The 23,538-nt window shown below is 47.9% G+C and overlaps 1 protein-coding gene across 1 annotated transcript in view; it reads right to left on the bottom strand.

Moving 5' to 3' along the window:
• Window positions 1-9,980: 9,980 nt before the first annotated feature.
• Window positions 9,981-23,538, bottom strand: part of LOC144735673 (guanine nucleotide exchange factor DBS-like) — a 66,657-nt gene continuing 53,099 nt past the window's right edge. The window contains exons 26-28 of the mRNA XM_078618146.1: window positions 22,263-22,328; window positions 15,915-16,048; window positions 9,981-13,744 (exon numbers count right to left, since the gene is read on the bottom strand). Of these exons, the coding sequence (XP_078474272.1) occupies window positions 13,718-13,744; window positions 15,915-16,048; window positions 22,263-22,328 (227 nt within the window). The 3' untranslated portion in view covers window positions 9,981-13,717. The remainder of the gene's footprint in view (window positions 13,745-15,914; window positions 16,049-22,262; window positions 22,329-23,538) is intronic.

The following is a 23,538-nucleotide window of genomic DNA, read 5'->3' as shown; positions in this document are numbered from 1 at the left end:
CGTGTGCGTCTATAGGTGTGTGTGTGTACATACACACACCCCGTGTGTGTGTGTGTACAAGTGGGAGCGGTAGCATGCTGCGTGACGAACCCGACGATCCGAGTTCGATCCCCGCTCACGGCCAACACCAGTAACGATTATCTGAACTGGTCCTGGGCCTCCCCTAGGTCGACTCGGCCTCAACCGAGTACCCGTTGCGGTGTGTAAACATCGTCACTGGGGAGACAACGGTGGCCGGTCGTGGTGTTGGCCACCCACCCCCTCGAGTGCCGTTCCAGCCTTCATAGGTGCTCGCTAACAGCACTTGCCCCAACAGTCTGTTAAGACTATACGGGGGTTCTTTGTATTTTTATTGCCCACTGATAGCGGGAAATAATTTTGTTCCCACGGTGACATGTGTTTATATTGTAGAGGCAGAACTACATTGTTTCAACACTTAAGAAGCATTCTACTGTACAGCTTAGACCAAATGCCTCCTGGATTTTCTGACAAATATCATTAAGCAGAAGTTGTTTTCAAGCGAGCAAACTCCGAAACAGTTTTGACCTTCTGGAGTGTCATTGGCAGTCAAGTCCCGTTAAACAAAAAAACTATTCCACCGGTTAAATTCTCAGAAAGAGCTCCATGGGGGTGGGAGGGCATATACCCAACACATGCGTGATGTATGAATGTTGCATTTTCGTATCGCACGTAGCCAACCGTGCTGATCGGAAGTGCGGAAATGATATTTCGTCCTCGTATGATTGTACTGCTGCGCCCAGCCAAAAAGGTGTTTGCATTTTATTTCCTTTAATCAAGCAGAGCAATAGAAAAAAAAACTCCAAACCACTTCCACGTACAAAAAAACAGTATTGCAAGTTTATTCGTTATTACAGTAGTATTTAAAACAGTTATTGTACAAAAATAGGAAGTGCTTTTAGTAAAATTACCCAAAAAAAAAACACACCAACAAGAACAAAACAAATACAACAAGTGTACACTTAAATTAGAAGATGTTACAGAAAGTAAAAACATTTCACATCCAATCTTTTTTTTTCACGAACGGCAAATTCCTCAAAAGCAGTTCGACGTCCGCGCAATCGCACGTGGAGGAAGCAAAGTGGCATTTAAATTATCCGTTCGCATCACAGGGCCTTCCTGAGCCGAGATCCCGTCCAGATTATTTTCAAAAGTCAGCCGGCCTGATCAATTAATGCGTACAACACAGGCAATCGATTCATGACGTACTTCGGTTGAAATTCCCCGTTACCGTTTTCGTTTTGTTACGATGCGAGAACATACGCGGACGATTCATAGAGATCCTGAATTCAATGGACGATTACAACAATTGCACATTACAGCCCCTTTGTCAATCCACTGCTAGATGAGGGCCTCCTCACGCCGTGGGGGCTACTTGAACATACTTCACCACCAGTGGCGGCGCCTGCAAAATCTCTCAGGGGGGGCAAATGTCTGGATGATTGATAAGGCCCACCCATGCAATGAATAAATTAACAGCTTAAGCATGTAAAGGCAACTTCACTTCTTTAATATTAATGAAAAATAAAGTGACTCTTACAATACATCTTGTTTGTATATATACTCACTATTTAAACAAACCACTCAAGTTTATTTATTAAAGATTCCACTAGGTGGCGATAAATTATATTGTTGGATGAAACGTGCTTACGTATGATGACGTTAGCACGTATGATGACGTAAGCACGTTAGGGCGAGCCCTCCCGGAAGCCATAGAGAATGCATTGCAGCGCCCCCGTTCGAAAAAAAACATCTTTGAATGTAAGTCTATGGGGCCACTCGGGGCGATTCTCAGCCGGAGTGAAATCGCCCAAAAAGAGGCGGTACTCCACAGAACGTGACATGACGCTGATTGGACTATATCCAGAGGCTGACAGTGACGGCTAGCGTGACTCTGTGGTTGAATGACATTGGTGGTGCGTCGCCCAATCGCCCTAATGAAGAAACCGCCCCTGTTCACCACGCTGGTCAGAGGTGGTTGGTGAAGGCGTGGAGCATAAAGTTTGAGCATAGTACAGTACAACAATGGATGACTTTGCTGCACTGCTACATGTTGATTAAGTAGGCCACCACAAGTCAGATTCAAACGATATCCCACTCAAACTTGCAGTGGGGAGGAAGCTATCGTCACTGCCAGACTTGAGCCAGTGGTGGAAATTGAAACATTCTTACGGTGGGGGTCGGCCTCTCAAGCAAAATAATTACTGTTTAACTCCCACAAAGCAGTGCTAATTTTATATACCGGAAGAATGATAAGCAGAGACTAAAATCAATGTTGTCCGGCTGAACATACAATTATTACAACATCAGTTGCTTATTTTGTACTTATTTTGTATACATCATTAGCACATGTATATGAGGATACGTTTAATTGATAACGCTTATGCCACTACCTTGGTTTGTTAGACCACCCTGACATGTGGCTAGAACTGGCCAGCAAACACGTGTCAAACAAACACGTGTCTTATGGTCAGGCCACCCAGGGGTTTCCTGTAGGCCTAGGGCAGAAGCCCACGCAGGGCCCCCCCCCCCACCTATTCATGAGCGACAATAACAACAAAACAAAGGTATGCTTTTGGGCCCTCTTTTGTGTTTAGGCCCGGGGAAAATTGGCCCTTTTCTGTCCCTGCAACTTATGGGCAGCCCTGCTTACAATGGACAGGTGGAATGAGAAGGCTGGTTGAACTGGATGACAGTGACGATGATCAAGTTTCTGAGTGGCATGGATACAGGGACTCCTCTACTGACGAACATTCGACTTACGAACCTTCAGAGGTACAAACAAACATGTCCGTATGTCCAGTTGCCAGTTCGGACCGAGAGTCGTAAGTTTAACCGCCGTGCAATAGATGGCGGTGGTGGCATCTACATCTGCAGAACATGAAGAACTGGTGGCATCTACATCTACAGGAGATTATACAACTTTTAAAGCCATTCCCCGTGTTTAGTGTACATGCCATACAACGTGTTTGGAATCGACGGCAGTAAAGTTGGACTTACGAACAAATCGACTTACGAACAGACCTCTAGAACTTAATTTGTTCGTAAGTTGAGGAGTCCATATACCTTTGATCGCAAACGCAAGAGGACTTTGATTTTGTTTTATCTCTAAATGACACTTTGCCTCGGCCACAACCAAGTAAACTGTTAAGACACAGTAAACATCGCAACACATTAAACATGTAAAACTCCACGTCCTCTCGGGCAATCTGCACATTTTAAAAACTCTTCCAAATGAGCACAACCGATATATTTTTACACACATTTTAATTTACGTAGCAAGTTAAATATTTCAAACATTAATTTCCTATAATATAAAGGTGGTTAATGTACACATACTTGCAAAATGCATTCATTGCGTATTAGTAAAACCCACAGACATTATCACAACTGCAGACACATTTTTTGTTATCACAAATTAAACAAAACCGTTGGTAAATAAAAAGTTTACACACATTTTAAGTTAACATTTTATTCCACTATAGTCTGATAGCAACACAGCTATCAGTGTGGGGTGCAACATTATCGCAAATGAATATTAATGTATGTGGGTCATAAACATCGATACATGGTACACCAATTAAATATCTTGCATGGTCTGCCAATTTGTTTAATTGATGGTTAAGGGATGGCCAGTCTATTGTCTGAAGACCCCTTCAGAGACTGGTCTGTCAGTCTATTGTCTGAAGACCCCATCAGAGACCGCTTTGCCAGTCTATTGTCTAGAGACCCCATCAAAGACCGGTCTGTCAGTCTATTGTCTAGAGACACCATCAGAGACTGGTCTGCCAGTCTATTGTCTAGAGACCCCATCAGAGACCAGTCTGTCAGTCTATTGTCTAGAGACCCCATCAGAGACCGGTCTGTCAGTCTATTGTCTAGAGACCCCATCAGAGACCGGTCTGTCAGTCTATTGTCTAGAGACTCCATCAGAGACAGATCTGACAGTCTATTGTCTAGAGACCCCATCAGAGATGGGTCTGTCAGTCTATTGTCTAGAGGGCCCATCAGAGACCAGTCTGTCAGTCTATTGTCTAGAGACCCCATCAGAGACCGGTCTGTCAGTCTATTGTCTCGAGACCCCATCAGAGACTGGTCTGTCAGTCTATTGTCTAGAGACCCCATCAGAGACCGGTCTGTCAGTCTATTGTCTCGAGACCCCATCAGAGACTGGTCTGTCAGTCTATTGTCTAGAGACCCCATCAGAGACCGGTCTGTCAGTCTATTGTCTAGAGAGCCCATCAGAGACCGGTCTGTCAGTCTATTGTCTAGAGACACCATCAGAGACCAGTCTGTCAGTCTATTGTCTAGAGACCCCATCAGAGACAGGTCTGTCAGTCTATTGTCTAGAGACCCCATCAGAGACCGGTCTGCCAGTCTATTGTCTAGAGACCCCATCAGAGACTGGTCTGTCAGTCTATTGTCTAGCGACTCCATCAGAGACTGGTCTGACAGTCTATTGTCTAGAGACCACATCAGAGACCAGTCTGTCAGTCTATTGTCTAGAGACCCCATCAGAGACCGGTCTGTCAGTCTATTGTCTCGGGACCTCATCAGAGACTGGTCTGTCAGTCTATTGTCTAGAGACCCCATCAGAGACTGATCTGCCAGTCTATTGTCTAGAGACACCATCAGAGACCAGTCTGTCAGTCTATTGTCTAGAGACCCCATCAGAGACAGGTCTGTCAGTCTATTGTCTAGAGACCCCATCAGAGACCGGTCTGCCAGTCTATTGTCTAGAGACCCCATCAGAGACTGGTCTGTCAGTCTATTGTCTAGCGACTCCATCAGAGACTGGTCTGACAGTCTATTGTCTAGAGACCACATCAGAGACCAGTCTGTCAGTCTATTGTCTAGAGACCCCATCAGAGACCGGTCTGTCAGTCTATTGTCTCGGGACCTCATCAGAGACTGGTCTGTCAGTCTATTGTCTAGAGACCCCATCAGAGACTGATCTGCCAGTCTATTGTCTAGAGACTCCATCAGAAAACGATCTGTCAGTCTATTGTCTAAAGACACCATCATGAGACCGGTCTGTCAGTCTATTGTCTAGAGACCCCATCAGAGGGCGGTCTGTCAGTCTATTGTCTCCAGACCCCATCAGAGACCAGTCTGTCAGTCTATTGTCTAGAGACCCCATCAGAGACAGGTCTGTCAGTCTATTGTCTCCAGACCCCATCAGAGACCAGTCTGTCAGTCTATTGTCTAGAGACCCCATCAGAGACAGGTCTGTCAGTCTATTGTCTAGAGACCCCATCAGAGACCAGTCTGTCAGTCTATTGTCTAGAGACCCCATCAGAGACCGGTCTGTCAGTCTATTGTCTAGAGACCCCATCAGAGGGCGGTCTGTCAGTCTATGGTCTCGAGAAGCCCATCAGAGCCCAGTCTGCGAGTCTGCTGTCTAAACGCCCTTTCGAGGGAAAGAGGGGAACATATCAATACAACTTCAGTTATTGTAACGCACGTTTTGAAATCTGCACATGTTTTAATTGTAAAAGCCGTCACTGTTGGGTTAAACAAAATGCTCTAACTTTTGACATCGCTGCCACATTCAGATTTAAATTTTTCCCCATAATTCCTTGTTAAATGCACAAGCAAAGAACGCTTTCGTGTCAAACACGAGGGCTTGTGCGTGCACCCTTGCATTTCCAGAAATATTTTCGTTGCTCGTGCAATGTCAGTGAAATTTTTTTTAAATTTAAAAACCAGTCAATTGTATGAATGCTGGGCGATGTAGGCAAACCTTTACAATGGATCGCATTGTTTTTACATAATTATTACTAATTATCACCCAGACACAATGCAATAATTTGGTATCGCCCATACGGAGCAATATCTTGACAAATCAACCATTCCCAAGGTATCGCAATCCCAGAATCATCAAGAAATGTCAATGAATTACGATCACGACTATGTTGAAATCACATTTAGATCACAATGCATATATTGCCAAAACGTTGTATAGTATCCCACGTGATGCCTGTATGATATAGCCATAGTGCATCCTTCACCTGGTGTTCTGTAAGATATGTTTGCATGGATGGATAAATGATTGGCAACATTGAATATTTATAGATGGACAAACAATGTGGATTTCTCTTGCTAAATGCCGTATTTTAAAGTTATACTCAATAAAGGTCAAAAAGTTGGACGAAAAAGACGAAAAAACGCAAACATAACGCTACATAACGCTACTGCCACCACAGTACGGAAATTATAATCGTGATGTCATTAATGTACCGAAATTGCAACATACTTCCCCAAACGGTACCGTTCAAATTTGGGCATAATTATATGATTTACACGACCACGAGGCAGTGAATTTGTTGTTAAACGTCCACGTCCAGCCTGACAAAGCCCACGCGTGTAAACAACGAAGCAGTTACCTCCAATCCGTGCCACCAGGGGACTGACATTGAGCCGACTTCACAAACCAGACACGGACTACATTGGACCGGAGGCACAGAGAACAACAACCCTGGCCCAGGTTGTAGTCCATTCCATTCCCCTACAAGTCTTGGGAATCCATGTCAGGTTTACAAAGTGGTGTCACGTATGATGTGTTCATTGGTGCTATTATATTATTTTATTATTTCCCTTCTACGCGACTTTACCAAAAGAACCAAGAAGATTCATTGGTACTGTTATGAATGGTTATGCAGGGTGCTTAAAAAAAAACGTTAACGCTTCGGAGAATTTGCAACAATACCACGTAAAATGGAGACCACCTGGAGAAGATTCCAGGTGCGCGTTGACAATGATGGCGAACGAGTGGAGACTGACTTTTTGAAGGTATTAACATCACATTTGTGATCATGTTAGAGTGTATCATTATCCGTTCTATTTCCATTAAAAACGATAGTCCCATGTAGGTGTTAACATTCTTTTTGAAGCGCCCTGTATTATAGGCAATGAGACAAGTACTGCGATTATGATGATTTTTAAACTTTATCCGGGATAACCTCGCCGAGCTCACCGTGGTTTTCTTTCCTTCTGCGGAGGCCGAACACCTGAACCACGCCGACCCATAAGGGGCCGGTGCAGTTGCACCGCCTGTACACTCAACGGCTACATCACCGAATATTAACTTTATATTTTTTTTATGCACAAGGCTCTCACTTGGGATGTTTGGCCAAATTCCATGTTGAATGTTTTTTTTGTGTGAGCAGAAGGAAAACCAAAGTGCATGCAAAAAAGCCACAAAGACAAAGATGCCCCACGTATAGCATGTACCGGACTGTTTGGGGCAAGTGCTGTCAGCGAGCACCTATGAAGGCCGGCACGGTACACTTTTTGTTGAGGTTGTTGGTTCGAGTTGGTGACAGCGGAACGATGCGGGATGAAGACTTAACGGAAGGCAATGAATGAACCGATACGCACGGCAACAGATGGTTAAAACTCGAACGTGTTACGGTAACGGTCTAAACGATTTCAGGATGAAGAAAAAATCACGGACCTATTGTCTCTCCCCCGTGATATAAGGAGTGTATTGTTCAAACGACATCTTGTTTAATAAATAGCGACACGTCATTACAAACACCTGTTATACACACCTTGATATACAGATAGATAATATTGTTAGCAAGGTGCGGTACTTAACACTAAACAGTATATTACAGTAATTGAAAGTGATGTTTAAATTTTTTTTTCATTTTAGTTGGCGAAGCTGAAGATTCTTTTTTAGTCGGATTTTTTTTTTCTCTCAAAAAATATCGTTTCTGCCTCTCTTCGAAAACCGCGTGCGAATTTTTGCGTCTCTCTCGCCCGCGATACCTGCGCCACTGCCGATTCGACAATAGCGACCGAACGTTGTAAAAAAAAAAATTCTGATAATACACTGTTGCACCGTTCGGATATGATTGTTTGATTACCCTGATTGGCTTTTGCCGCGTGTTCATGTAAAGTGCACCAGCGGCTGTTTGGTTGCGACATTCAGCGACAGATGGGGCGCCGTTATCTTGCAAATGAAATGCCTCGCGAATCAGGCTTTCGCAAGACTTACTACCACTGTACGTATGCGAAAATACGTTGCATGTATTTGTTTTCAATGTTACGTTCGTCCAGATTTCCAAAGATTTATCCAGATTTTTTACGATTTATTCAGATTTTTTAATATCCAGATTTTCAACGATTTATACCGATTTTTTTCATTATACAGATTTTCAACGATTTATCTAGATTTTTTAATATCCGGACTTTCAACGATTTCTCTAGATTTTTCAATATCCATATTTTCAACGATTTGTCCAGATTTTTTTATTATTCCGATTTTCAAAGTTTTATCCAGAATTTTTTATTATACAGATTTTCCACGATTTATCGAGATTTTTTAATATCCAGACTTTCAACGATTTATCCATATTTTTCAATATCCATGTTTTCAACGATTTGTCCAGATTCTTTTTTATTCAGATTTCCAAAGTTTTATCCAGAATTTTTTAATATCCAGATTTTCCACGATTTATCCAGATTGTTTAATATCCAGATTTTCAACGATTTATCCAGATTCTTTCTTATTCAGATTTTAAACGATTTATCCAGATATCCAACTGGCATCCAAATGTATAACATTCAGATTAAAAAACATTCATCCAAATATCTAACATTCACCCAGCTTTTTAACAGCAGTACCACCTTTTTATCATCATGGAAGTGTTCGTTTGTGATAAGCAATTACCATTCTGAATTATAATTTCTAATTAGATTTTTTTAATAAATATATATTTTTGTAGATTCATGCAGAATCATCCATGACGTGGATAAGTTATAGAGATAACATTTTAATTTAAAGCCTCCAACAAGTCTTTGAACCCTCTCCCGATTCACCTTATCCGACATCGGCATCGCTTTTGCAAAATGCAATCATCCGTCGGGAAAGAAAACGCTCATTAGGGAGATCAGCGGGGCCATCGATAAACGGATCACACTGCACACCGTTCAAAACTCAATTACGAATTATGAGTTTCCCCAATCACCACGTCGTCCAAACGTGGAAAACCAAACGCGATGTTTGTTTCTGTTTGCGAGACATCGGACGATGCCGGGCGATGCTGGGTAAGGGGGAGGGTGATGGGGGGCCGAATTATCTTCCTTATTTATGAAGGTCAAAATCGACTGTCGGTTTTGCGCACCACAGGGAGAGAGTCGCCCAATTCTAGTCCTGAAGCCACCGACCAAAACAATTCGTTACGGCTACAGCACGAACCCAGCGTTACGGGGGGAGGGTGGGGTGGGGTGGTGACTGAAAGTGCAGGTTGTGCGTGCACGCGGCACGCCGCACGCCGGCTTGTCTGTGCGCGCGTGCGCTTGTGCTATTACGTGCGGTGCTGCGTGACATCCGCCACGCCGCCGCATGCCCGAGACAGCCCAGCCTCCGGACCGCGCGATAGGGTGGGCGCTTGCGATTCGATTCAAGGATTATAATTTTTCTTCTTTGCAGTGGTTTCTAGCAGCTACGGGTTGGCTTCACGTGAACCCATTACGTACAACATGTTACACAATATTAACAAATAACAGCTCTGTCAATCCACTGCCGGATGAAGGCCCCTCCCATGCAGTCGTGTATGCAGTTTGAAAGTTTGACTATACTTCACCACGTTGGTCAGTGCCGGTTGGTGAAGGGGGTAGAGGGGTTGTTGTTTCCAGTTGTCGCTCACCATTCATGTCAGCTGTGGCCGGGACATTGAGCTCAAGAGTGCGAGGTTCAGAGCGCGGCGGGCACACCACTGCACCGCCGCCGCTCCCAACTCCGCGGTATAATTTAAATCGCGCGACCACAATTCCCATGCGTGGGTCGTGCGCTCAATCGATTCGTCGACGTGAATCGACGAACGGAGGTCGCGCCTCTTCAGCACAGACGCTGGGTGAGCAAGGTCAGACAATTCCAGTCACCGTTCTCGACATCAGACAAAACGCAGCCTGCCCACTACCACCCCCCCCCGTTCACGCCACCGCTCCCCCCACCCCCGTTTTGTTCATACGCTACGAATGTTGTCGAATATTGATTGATGCAAATGTTAACAGTTCTGTACAGCAGCAATCATATCCCACCACAATAAATACAACACGAGCAAATCCGTCGGCACCGCTTCGCCTTATTTACAAATCATGAGTGATTACGGTTAATGATACACACGACACAAAGAGCTCACAGTTGTGAGCTGTAAGCAAGCGAGATACGTCGCGTTAGTAAGCCTGCACTCACCGCACTTGCCTCTATTCATACGCGCGCTCACACACACACAATATATGTGAGGTGGAGATACAAAAAATGTTTATGAAAATGAGATGTTAATAAATGGTCACGGTCATTTTAAGCAATTTAATCTCCCCTATTTTTTATACTCGCAGAACCAAGCCAAGCTTAGCCAATGAGGGGCCCTTGTAGAACGGCTGGACTCCTCTCTACGGTCTAATTGACGAGCCGGAAAAAAAAAACACTGCGATACGCTGGCCTCACAAGACACCGATTCTAGCTCGGGGCCAAGCAGGGCCAGGGGCGGGGCCAATGACGTGTTTACCCACGTGACGTCGAAGGCTGAATGGGAAACTGATCATCTGTCAGGCCATCTGAGGTGAGTGAAACGCATCACGCCTGGGTCTGCCCTGTGACCTGCCAGCGGGCGAACCTTCGACACTTCACGCGATAGGTTCGAAGCGCACCTAGCCTGGCGCAAGCGTTGGGGCGACTCAGTCGTTGCTTGACCAAACTTAACCACGCTGCTCAATCTGGGTTGGTGAAGGTGGAGAGGAGTGGGTGGGGTGTTGGGGGGGGGGCAGGACTGGTTCAGATATCACTCGCTACTGATGTTAGCCTTGACCAAAATAAACTTAGCCCGCTGGGTTCGTAGTGCAGGGTGCGAACTACCACGTCACCGCTCCACAATACCGTACGATAATTTACAACAAGACGCATGGGAGTCTACGCATACGGTGAACATCTAATTTCCGAGCGCATTTCAGACCTTCCTTGCACATGTATGCTACACACACGATGCAATATTTATAAGTTACACTTACGTATTGTGATATATATATAAAAGAAACACACCTACACGTACACACAAACCAACGGTAGAGTCGGCATGTATAAAAGGTTAACCACAAGGACGCGCTGAGAAAAGGTGAATTGCATATTGTCCGCAAGTACAAAGAGAACATTGGAATTCAGCTTCCATTGATTAAATCCTGAGCTAACAGTGGATGCTGGAAGATGTCAGAGAAATAGTGGTGTTTTGCGTATATAAAGTGGTAAAGAGCACCGATAGAAGACAAAAAAAAGACAGATTTTCCCCTGCGCAAGCGTAACCTTGTCATTACAGGATACAAATTTTCTACATGTAATTTTTTTTTAAGTTCCGTCTTAAGAATTTTAACTGGCCACGTAACTCAGCGGGAGAGTGAGCCACTTGCAATGGGAAGAACTCCTTGGTTCGGGCTTGGCTCAGCCCCATGATATACGAGTACCATCTTGCGTGCAAGTCAAAGGTTGGTTGTCTGATGGTTAGAGACTTTTCTCCGCTCGTCATAGAAATGTGGAATTTCCACCACTGGCTCAGGGCTGTAAACGGGAGATGGAGCACCAGTGTGCCTCAATACTCATTTGGACAGGAAATCTCTTCTGACTTTAAAAATAAAATTTGATTTATTTTCCCACCAGGATAAATTGGGGGCGTATAATTTTTTTTGTCAAAATTGCGTTTGATTTCAGTGCTTTAATAATGCTCGTTTCGTGCACACAAAACAATAACAACTCTGCAACAGACCTTACTGACCGCAATGATACGAGCCAACGGCACAGCCACCGTCCCTGCCTTCACGGAACCAAACAGGCCACTTTAAAATTAATCACCTTCTGTTCCGTAGCTCCATTAAACAAAAAAAAGATGTTCCCAGTATTTTGGGCCTACTGGCTTTGCAGCGGCAAATAAGTCTGGTCGATATGTTTAAATATATTTTAAATGTTCAGCCTCGACCACCGCCCTTTCATCCCTTCCAGCGACGTGCCCTGCCAAAGCCCTCTTTGCTTTTTTATGTTCCAAACGTTCAAGGCGGCGCCTACCGCAGAGATGCGGCTCATTGCGCAGGGGGCCTGGCGAGGCTGCGACACCCCCGGACTCCGCGAGAGATGGCGACGGCTTGGGGAGGGGCCCTCATCCGACGGCGGATTGTCCGTGGCAGATGACAACGATTGAATTTTTCCGTGAAGAAAGAGACCGGTGGCGATTACATTTTTCGCTGCAGCGCGGTGCTCCTTGAGATTTTAAAACACGCAGCCGTTTTGCCATTAGAAAGTTAATTCGCTAGGTTTTTTCGGTAAAGTCACGTAGGTAAAAAATAAATTAAAGAAAAATAATATAAATAATCTATTATAATTTCTATGATTTTTATTTTATTATTTATCTTATTATTTATTTTTTACCTACGTGACTTTACCGAAAAAACCTAAGAGTATGATTCCTTGCAGTCACGAAAGCTTCAAATCTAGAATTAATTCGCTACGCTCGTCGGACGAAATCTTACGATAAAGTCGATAAGTGAGGAAGGTGGGTGTGGCCACCAATCATCCCTCGTCTGTTGCTGTTCCTGCCAGTTTCATCAGGGCACCTGACTGAGCAGGCTCACTGAAGTTGAAACCAGTCCAAGCAAGCCCTGCTAATACATGAGGAGGGTGGTATCTTTTTGCAAGGGGTACCTGGCGTAAATGCAAGAATAAATACGGGTGAATGTTTACAAGAGTACAAAACCGGTACAAAAAGTGTCGAACATTTTCATCAGAACGGCCAGTTTGGGGCCGATAAATATGCATTGTTATTATTTTTTGTTTCTTCTTCATTCGGCGATTAAATAAACTCCACCTTACTGCACGAGTTTGTCTCGACGACGATTCGATTGGATTATAGCCGTGCACCACCTTGCCGGCTCGACGCACATCGAGCACGACGAAGGAGAGAGTGGCGGACTGCCTCGCCAGCAGGACACACGCACGTGGGTGGGAAAGAAAGTGCACTTTTAAATCGGATCCGAGCACCAGTCTCTGATTGTAGTGGAATGGACGTCAACTCCGGTGTCCGCGAGTCCAACAAGCGGTGTTCACCAAAACGTCCGGCAGAAAGAAAAAGAGAAGAAGAAAAAGAAAAATCACGGCACTCTTCGCGATCCGGCGAACGTGAACCCGGCGCCGTCAAAACTCCGACGGGGCCAAAAACCGCCGGAGGTCACGGCCGCACGACCTCATGCGGCGTGTGACTTTGTGCGGTCCTGATCCGCCCGCGTGCCGAAAACTCTCCGTCAATCGGAAAGCGGCTTGCACTCCCCAGCCATTCTCTTGACAAGACGATGTGGGGGGAGGGGGCGGCGGGGGGCTCTTTTACGGCGTCCACCTCGATCTCAGCGCACAACGGCGGGGCTCGACGGGGCGCGACGGCTCGTCTCTCGGGAGAGTCGCGGCACGCTCCAACGACGAATTCCGCGCCGACAAAAAAACTAAACGGCTCGTCGTCGGCGCGCGTCCGCCGCGTGGGAACCGCGTGGGTTTTGGGGAGGGAACGCCCGCGGCCTTTTTGTCGCCGGCGGTCGCTGTTACCCGGGGTGGCAGCGTCGTGCGAGGAAGGTGCGGTGCGGTGCGGCGGGGGACGGGCGGTGGCCACGAGAGGCCGAGCCGGCGAGCGACCGAGCCGGGCTTAAACGACCGGCCGTCCTAGCAGATGTCGGACACCTTACAGATCTGCAACGTACAGACACGCGCGCACACACGCGCGCACACACGCGCGCACACGCACGTACATTGTGTTTAGGTTTATTGCTAAAGGTGTGGTCGTCAAGTGTACTGTGTACTCTTAAAGCCATGACCTCATCCTTTATCAGTTACGCAACAATAATCATGTGCGGTGTTTGTTGCGGGTGTTCTTAGGTTTTTTCGGTAAAGTCACGTAGGTAAGACATCAAAATTGTTTTTATTTTATTTTATTTTCATTAATTTGGATGTCTTACCTACGTGACTTTACCGAAAAAACCTAAGAATATGATGCCTTGCAGTCACGATAGCTTCAAATCTAGAATTTGTTGCGGGTGTTCGACGTTTTATATGTGTATATATGTATATATGCCAAAATAAATAAGTATATATGCAGTATTTAGATGCTCCGTGCTATTTAGGTCATTCGGTGGGGCACTGCCTTGACGTGACAGATACAATGTGAAGCTAAACTATTTTTATTTCATCAGGTGAGGGCCCACTGAGCTATGTCGCTCTTTTGCAGGAGCAAGCTGATCGCCCAACAGAAGTGGCTCATCATCATCATCAGCGTCATCATCATCAGCATCATCATCATCATCAGCATCACGTGGGAATTTACAGCAGTAGCCAAATACTCGAAACGCTGTGACGTCGATTCTAAATGTGGAGGGAAAAACCGGAGGAGCCGGAGAAAATCCATCCGACCACGGGGAGAGAGACACACAAACTCCAAATATAAAGCAAGCGTCAGGGTCAAGATAGAACCCACGACCTCCTGCATACCAGGCAACATCTCCTAGCCACCGTGATGATGAATGAGAGAGAGAGACGCAAACTCCAAATATACAGCAGCAAGCGTCAGGGTCGAGATAGAACCCACGACCTCCTGTATACCCAGCGAGGTAGTTAACATCTCCTAGCCACCGTGATGATGATGAGAGAGAGAGACGCAAACTCCAAATATACAGCAGGCGTCAGGGTCGGGATCGAACCCACGACCTCCTGCATACCCGGCGAGGGAGTTAACATCTCCTAGCCACCGCGGGGCCCTCAAATAAACTTCAGAGCATGGGTAGACCTTGGATCGGGGCACCCACAACGGTCAGGCACCCAGATACACGGCGCCGTTGTTGCCAATATTCCCCTTCTGGTACCCAATGGGTGCGGCTAAGATGCCTGCAGCGATGGATAAACAATCGCTTCAAAGCGGCAGGCCTCATGCGGCCGTGGAACGTCCGAAATGGAATTCCGAGGGTCGTGCAAAACGACAACCACGGGTTGTGTTAAATACTTTTTTAAAAATTACGCCACGGGACACATCCGACACATGGGCCGTAGCTTCCTTCTTGAAAACTTTAAACTTCTTCCTCGTGTAAAAAGGGGGGGTAGGTGGAGGGGGGATGGTGGCAGGTAGGGAAGGGGGGGGGGGCAGTGGTGATAGGGGTCAGAGGTCGGGTTGGATGTATGTATGTAGCATCATTAGTAGCACTGTCAGCGTCAGCAACATCAGCAGCAGCACCGTGGGCAGTAGTGTCATCACCAACATCAGCATCGTCAGAAGGATCGTCAGTGGCATCACCAGCTAGCAACATCATCATCAGCAGCAGAATCATCACCAAAACATTGCGGTCCCCTTGTTGCCCCGTCCCTGTGTAGCGAACATTCTCCTGACCTAAAGCCGAGAGACATTTACAATTGAGTTCGACGTTTCGCTGGCGATTACAACCAGCTTCATCAGGTGATTTACCAGAATCACTTGTACATGTTGTGAGTTTACTCGCAATCGCACCGATGTGCCGAAGGGGTAGCTAATTAGCACGTTTTGTTCACGTGTGTATGTACACTGAATTTATTTCGCACCGTACGTAGCCACCCGGGGGAAGGACAACAATCAGTTCTAAAGAAATTAGTTTTCTATCTAGATGATTTAGAAATGCATAGCTCCAGCGGTTTCCTAATATCGGAAAGAAGAGCGTTCCAGACGGCCGCAGAAGCGCATCCGAAAGCGCCGCGATGACGGCGACCGTCTTTGTTGGGTGGCCAGCCAAAGTCCGCCAACCGGAGTTTGCGTGAATCAACGAGAGGGATTGTACAAGTCGTTAGCTCCGAGCGGCTTCCTGACATCGGCCGACGAGCTAAAACGCAACGTTCTGCTCACGGGGTTCGCTTGCTCGTCCACGACGTCCTCCGTCTCCCCGTCCGACGCGTTGAACATCTCCTCCCCGCTCGACCAGCCGCCGTCGGCGGAGCGCTCGCACGGATCCTGGGAGCGCCGGTGGCCGGGGGAGCAGGCTGCCCGCGGCGCCACGGCCGGCGAGGGGGGAGGGGGGGCAGACACGGAAACGCGGGGGGCCCGAGATTCTCAGATTGTCACGTGACGGAGCGCGGCAGACACAACGCGACGGCAACAACAATGACGGCGGCGGCAGTGGCCGCCGTTCGTCGCGGAGTGGCGGCGCTTGTGCCAGGTCAGGTGGGCCTTGAGGCCGCGTGAAGTGTCGAAGGTCTAGCTTTGACAGGAGGGGGACGGGACAGGCCCAGGTGTTATAATTCGTGGCCAGGTAGCTTCCGAAAAAAGAAGCTAATAGATCAGTTGGGCTTTGCCTGTTAAGACACAAAAAAAATGTTTCGTTTTATTTGTAGAGATTTTTAAAAAGTGATTTGTTTACCTTTCCATTACTTACACTCCTATTGTGCGTTTGTATTGTTTGTTCTTGTTGCAACTTCCTGACCTGCCCCTACTGGACATCTGTGAAAAAGAGCTTTAAGCTCATCGGATTCCTCCAGCATAAACAAATATTCCGATTCTGGTTCTGTTACGAGTTGACCGACGAAGACCTGTTTGACCGACGGCCAACGCAACACCCGTAAGGCATAAAAAAAAAACTAACAAGTCACGTGACAACCAACCTGGGGCCACGTTGCAACCGACCAGTTCACGTGACAACCGATGAAGCCGCGTGACAAACAACTGGGCCACGTGGCAACGAGGTCACGCGATGGTAACCGACCGGGCGACAGCCAATCAGCTCACGCGACTTCAAACGGCCTCCCTGCCCCAACGGAGCGTTGCGATGGTGCTTATCTGTCGGCGAGGCCCTAAACCGGTGGTGGGAAGTGCCGATTACAATGACCATACTTCACCACACCGGACATTGGCCGGGTGGTGAGGGCGGGGGGGGGAGCGTAGAGCGTAGAGCCGTGGGAGATTAAAAGTGCAACAACGTGTTTTCCCGCCAGGCATCAACTTGGCAAGAAACAAAAAAACACAAGCAGCCTATAGCAGCTGTTATGCATGGCGGTCACCCTTCCTGGCACTGAAAGACAGCCTCGAAAAATTGCTTCGCTTCAGGAGATCTGGAGGCATTCTGGGGAGATTTAGCCGCGGGCAAAAAAAAGGGAGATACCCTGTGAATTATCCAAGACGTATGGTACTGTATATCAGCATATGTAGCATTCACCAGTGTGTGTGGGTGTATAGGGTATTACACTGGATGCAGTACGAGTTTGTATATCGATAAAGGTATAGAGGGGAGTAGGCCTCGGCAAGGTAAGGTAATTGTACCCTTTTTACCGGGTAAAAGGGTAAAGGTAAAGGTGTCGACATGCCAAGGGGTAAGGGTAAAGGGTAGGGTAAAAGGTAGGCTCGTTGCTTTTTACCTTTTACCTTACCTGCTAAAGGGTAAAAGGTAGGGTAGAGTGATTGTATTGTGGTAAGGTAAAAGGTAGGGTGAAGGTAGCCTCGTTGTTTTTACACTTTTACCTTACCTTGCCGAGGCATAGAGGGGAGGCATGCATCTCAATACATCAAGCACCTGTGTATTATCAACCCGTCACAGTGTGTACGGCATGCACCTGTAGCACTTAAAAACACACACCTGTACACACGTCAGACAAAAAAACACCACAGCCAAGCTAACCCTTCGCTCTGCACCACGTAGCATGCACACCTGCGAAAAACACCTGCGACACCTGTACTGTTACCCGCACACCTGCGTATAACCCGGGTAAAACACGTACGCGCACACCGATATCACATGCCCACCGTACCGAAAGCAGCGGCCGGCAGGCTGCCGTGTTTCTAAAATCGCTTTTACCACCGCGTAGCGATTTTCACGGCGTAGACCGAGTCGAAAAATACGTTTTGGCATTTTTCGCTTTGCAGTCTGTTCTCCCGTAACGCCGAGTGCTTTCACGACGCGAATTGGGGTAAACGACGAGATGAACGTGCGTGAGAACGCGTTGTTGCTTCTAACGCGGATGCAAAATGGATATGTAACGCGTTCGGGCGAACGGAAACTCCGTCGCGCGTGTCGGAATAGGCGGTTGCGCGGCTGCCTCAGTGTGGCATCACAAAAGGGTGTCGGGATGCTGCTGGATGCTTCTAGATGCTACCCACACGCGCCTCAGTCTTTGTTCGGCCTGCGTACGCGTCTCACGGTGTCATCACGGATTGCGCTTTACCCCGCTATTTTATATGTTATTTATTATAACGCGATTCTTACATGACGAGGTGCTCGTCAGGAACGCAACTATCCCGCTCGCCGCGTTACGGGAGAACAGACGGTGTCCCGAAAATTCTGCAAAGCGACGAGAAATCAGCTCTGCAAATAATAAAAAAAATCGGTAAATTGTTTCTACGCTTATGACAGCCTGCTGCTTGCGCCAGTAGTGTCCGGGCATGTGGCAATGTACGTCACAAGCACGCGTGCGTGCGCGCGCGCGCTAGAGTCATCAGCGACCAGCAGGCATGTAACGATGCTTCGATTCGTCGATCAAAATCGATCCTTTTGGCTGACGATGCGCGAGGGACTCGATTTTTTTCGTGAAATTGCACATGGGACGTACGCGTGGGCTTACATGAACGAACCAGTGAAGGTGCGAACGTGGGACACAGCACCGTCAGGCACGTGAGAAGAGACAGACGAGACGAACGATACGATGGAAAAGAAGCTAAGACCGCAAACGAAGATGGACAGGGAAAAAAGAGACGGAACGAATTGTATGAACGGGGGACGAGAGAGACAGAGAGCGACCGAATGAGACAATACAAAATGAGACGAGGCAAAGCTACAAATGAGAGACTCGCGTATTACATACGAGAGAGACAACGCTAATGCGTCTGTAACACAAAGGGAACGGAATCACGACTCTCAATCGCGACAATTCATTTGTAAACGCTGGGAAGTGAATCGTTACATGCCTGACAATCCGGCGGCGCCTGCCTGTTCGGCAGTGGCGCAGGAGTGATTGGCGAGGGCTCTGGGACAAGGAATTCAATGCCCCCATCCCCACCATTTGATTTCTGCCCCTCTTTATGATCCGGCAACTTGGGAACCTCCGGATCTGTGGGTCCCAGAGCAGTTGCACCGCCTGCATACTTTACAGCTACGCCACTGCTGTTGGCAAAACACACCGCGATCTGCCGATGGCTCAGAATCATTTGCTTGCACGGGATGATGACGACGACGACGACGACGATGAACTTCACATTGAGCATGCGTTACCAGGTATTGAACTTACACACCACCACGCACACACAAACACACCAAAGCTGGATAAGCCAAGTCCAGGAGATGGAGCATTTCCACTGAAATGAAAGAGCCTGGCGAAGAAACAAGTGGCCCAAAGTGGATCCGCAGGGTTCGGAACGGGGGAAAAACGACAGTTTCATAATGAGCGACGTGATCATCGACCGCAAGTCCATGGGAACTGACCGCTCGCTGGTGGGAGCTGCCGAGGGTATTTTTCCCCTCGGCCGTTTTCTGGAGGTGCGCGAAGTGGGAACAACGGGAGAGCGCTCTGGCGCTTTGCGAGCTCAACGGATTCCCCCGGTATAATAAATAAGTATCCTGATTCCGTTGGGACCGAGGGAACTACTTTGCCAACATCATGGGACCTCCTTTGCCAGTACCAAAATATACTAATAGGGTTTTTCCCCTTTTTTCTGGCAACAAAACTGACACCTTTTGCAAGGAATCATGCTTACATTAACCACAATACTTGCAGTCAAATGCAAACAAAAAACAATACTCTGATAATTTATGCATTGCTCACCGCGAGCTCTCATTACTCTGGTAGTGCGTTGTCTTTGAACTGTGCGCCTTTTGGCGTCATCTGGTCGAACACCATATGAGACTAGGCTCTAAAGAAAGCTGTCTCTGGTGTGGACCAATCAGTTTCAAAGACAATGCATAAATTATCAGAGTATTGTTTTTTGTTTGCATTTGACTGCAAGTATTGTGGTTAATGTAAGCATGATTCCTTGCAAAAGGTGTCAGTTTTTGTTGCCAGAAAAAAGGGGAAAAACAATATTAGTATACTTTGCCAGCGTTAATTGTCAAGGTGCAAAAATATATACCGATAGAATTACAACGAAAGCTTCGCGGCCGTTTAAAAGTAAAATTTTTGTCCTCGTCAGGGAATTTCGATGCCAACTGAAATGTTTTTAAATTAAAAATTAACCGGTGAGTTAAATTGTTATGGGCTGCCAACGCACGCCAGCGCAGGGTGCGAAAAGTATTATGGCGTTTCCCATAATGCTTTGCAGCATCAGCGCGTGTTGTTATTGTCATTTGTTCCCAATTGTATACACCGGCTGTGCTGTCGGCATCACATCATGAGATCAAGAATTGTTTACTAATTTTCACCAGTGCTACACTTGACGTTAGATAATGGCTCACAGAAGCAGATTATTACTTTTTACTATTATTTTATTTTACCAGGTAAGGCCGACTTGAGCTATGTAGCTCTTATTCAGAAGCGACCTGGCATCAAACGATAGCCTCAACGAAGTGGCTTATCGCGCGGAAATTTACAGCAGCCAAACAACTCCATACGCGTGATGTTGATTCTAAACGTGGAGGGATCAAACGGACGACGCGGAGACAAATCCACGCGACCACGGGGAGAGAGAGAGAGACATCCAAACTCCCACGACCTCCTGTATACCAGGCGAGGTAGTCAACATCTCGCCACCGTGTTATTCTCATGGACGACGGCGGATGATGTTTGCTCGTTATGAGGGGTATGAGAAAAATAAATGCCCCGGGTAGCGCAAATGAGAACGACGCCTGTTCCCTTCTCCTCACCCTGCAGCCAGGGATGCTCACTTCGGTCTATCAGCTCCTGCGAGCTGAGCCGCGACCGTCTGTAGCCTGCAAAGGTGAGCAATTAAGACACACGCACGGACACAAAGACAACACACCGGCGAACGTCTCTTCGTTCAGGTTCAGTCTCATAGGATGCCACGGGGGGAGGGGGGGGGGTTAAGCGTTGTTTAGCGAGCGCCTGTCAAAGGTCGGACGCGGCGTTAGTTACTCTCGGCCGCCGGCAATCTTCCCTACTGGCGACGTGTGTTCCTGCCCAAGCACGCGCTTTAACTCTTCTTTTCTCGACGGTTCGAATGGGCCGAATCAACCTGCGGTGTCCATTTACCGATCCACGTTTTTTTTCTTCTCTTCTGTCTCTCGACGGAATTGCAGGCACGCCCGCGTCCCTCCCGGGCGCCCCTTTCGCGCGAAACATTTTCAGGCTTTCGCTTTCCATGCCAGCCGCCGCTCCTCCGCGTTTCTCGCCCGCACGTCCGAGCGGGGGTTGTGCGCACCGGTCGCGCGATCGTGTGTCGCGCGTAAATCACGCGGCTGCACCGGAGCATCTCCGAGAGGCCGCGAGGGAAGCGCTGACATGCGTGTGAGCGGGCGTGCGGTCTCCGTTGGTGGGGAGCGGTGGTGCAGCGGTTAGCGCTACGCTGCGCCACGAACCCGGCGACCCGAGTTCGATTCCCGCTCACGGCCAACACCGGTGACGGTTATCCTGAACCCATCATGGGTCCTCCTCCCCCGAGGTCGACCCAGTCTCAAATGAGCACCTGGTGAGGCGTGCTGTTGGCCACCCACCCCCTCGTGTGTCTTTTCAGCCTTCATAGGTGCTTGCGAACAGCACTTGCCAAAACAGTCTGTTAAGGCTATACGGGGGTTCTTTGTCTTTGGTCCGTTCGTAGATTTGTCTCCACAAGAGATTTGGTGAACTTGACCAAGAGAAGTTGCGGTGATTGTTGATCAGTGGCAAGCTTCTGGTTCATCAGATGATTGGGGCAATTCTCGTGATTGTGACTTTATTTGTCCGAGCGCCAATTTTGTTTTCCCTTGAAGATGTTTTCTGCCCTCTCTCTCTTCTTATCCCCTCGGCCACGAATGACTTCAACACCCGTTCGCTTTTGCTTTTTTTTAGCACGCTTTATCGCCGATCAAATAAAGATTTACACGATGCACGACCGCACGCGCCGCATATCTCCGCTCTAAACGCCGCGCAGTCGACGCGCAAGGGTGGTCAGGCCCCAGCCTTCCCGGAGTGGGGGGGGGGGGCAAAGTCGCCCTCCTGGCCGACCGCAATCTCTCCGCGAGCACGAAAGGCGGGGCGCGGGCGGACACGGGCCGATCGCAGCAAGGAGGCGTCTGCGTGGGATGGGGGGGAAAGTTCGCGTTCACGCGTGGCCACAACTCACCCAGGGGCCACTCATCCTCGCTCCGATTCACCGTCTCCTGGGCGCTCATCCGCCGCTTGGCAAACCCTGTGAGGGTGGGGGGGGGGTGGAGGGCATCGGGCAGGCGGGTCAAAAAATATTGTTTGGGGGGGCGTCGACTCAAATGGAGATTTATTTTTTGTTACGTACGTATGGATGTACGTTGAACTTCTTTCATGCCACACGTGGCCGACCGTGTTAATCGGAGGTGCGGGGGAAGGACAACAAACTATGGGTCTCTGTGCAAGTCTATGGGTCTCTGTGTGAGTCTATGGGTCTCTGTGCGAGTCTATGGGTCTCTGTGTGAGTCTATGGGTCTCTGTGCGAGTCTATGGGTCTCTGTGCGAGTCTATGGGTCTCTGTGCGAGTCTATGGGTCTCTGTGCGAGTCTATGGGTCTCTGCGCGAGTCTATGGGTCTCTGTGTGAGTCTATGGGTCTCTGTGCGAGTCTATGGGTCTCTGTGTGAGTCTATGGGTCTCTGCGCGAGTCCATGGGTCCCCCGTGTGAGTCTAAGTACCAGAGGTGGGACAAAGTCATTGTTATGCAAGTCCAATTCGAGTCGCAAGTCATCAAATTCATGACTCGAGTCTGACTCGAGTCCAAGTCACATGACTCGAGTCCACATCTCATAGGTGGGACAAAGTCATTGTTATGCAAGTCCAAGTCGAGTCGCAAGTCATCAAATTCATGACTCGAGTCTGACTCGAGTCCAAGTCACATGACTCGAGTCCACACCTCTGCTAAGTACACACGTATGTTGAACTTCTTTCGCACCGTACGTAGCCAACCGTGCTAATCGGAGGCACGGGTACTCATCGGAGGTGCTGGGTGGGACAGTGGGTCACACTTGTGGTTCATAGCGAGAAGGGCCTGGGGTTCGATTCCTAACTCGGGAACCTGTTCTGTGTGGAGTTTGTATGTTCTCTTCCTGTTCTCTATGGGATTTTTCTCCCGGTATTTCTTGTTTCCTGCCATAGCTAAAATCCCAGATGGGCAGTATCTCTGATTTGCATCATCATCATCATCATCACCACTGTGCCAGGTCACTCAAGGGTTGAGATTTCACCTCAAGGTCTCAGATAACTGGACTTTAAGAAGGCTCGCAAAGTTTTCTTCCACGTGTGAGCTGCGGCCTTTGAGTCGGTGAGGTCTTACAAAATTGTGCAATTGCGGTACGGGGAACAACGTCGGAGCTTCAAGCTGTGGTAGGAAACTAGAGAACCCAGGAGAAATCCCATAGAGGACCGGAGGAGAACA

This window comes from Lampetra planeri, chromosome 56 (assembly GCF_965212315.1).
Source record: "Lampetra planeri chromosome 56, kcLamPlan1.2.h2, whole genome shotgun sequence".
NCBI lineage: Eukaryota > Metazoa > Chordata > Hyperoartia > Petromyzontiformes > Petromyzontidae > Lampetra > Lampetra planeri.
Note: the sequence above shows the minus strand (reverse complement) of the source record. Positions and strands in the feature narration are given on the sequence as shown.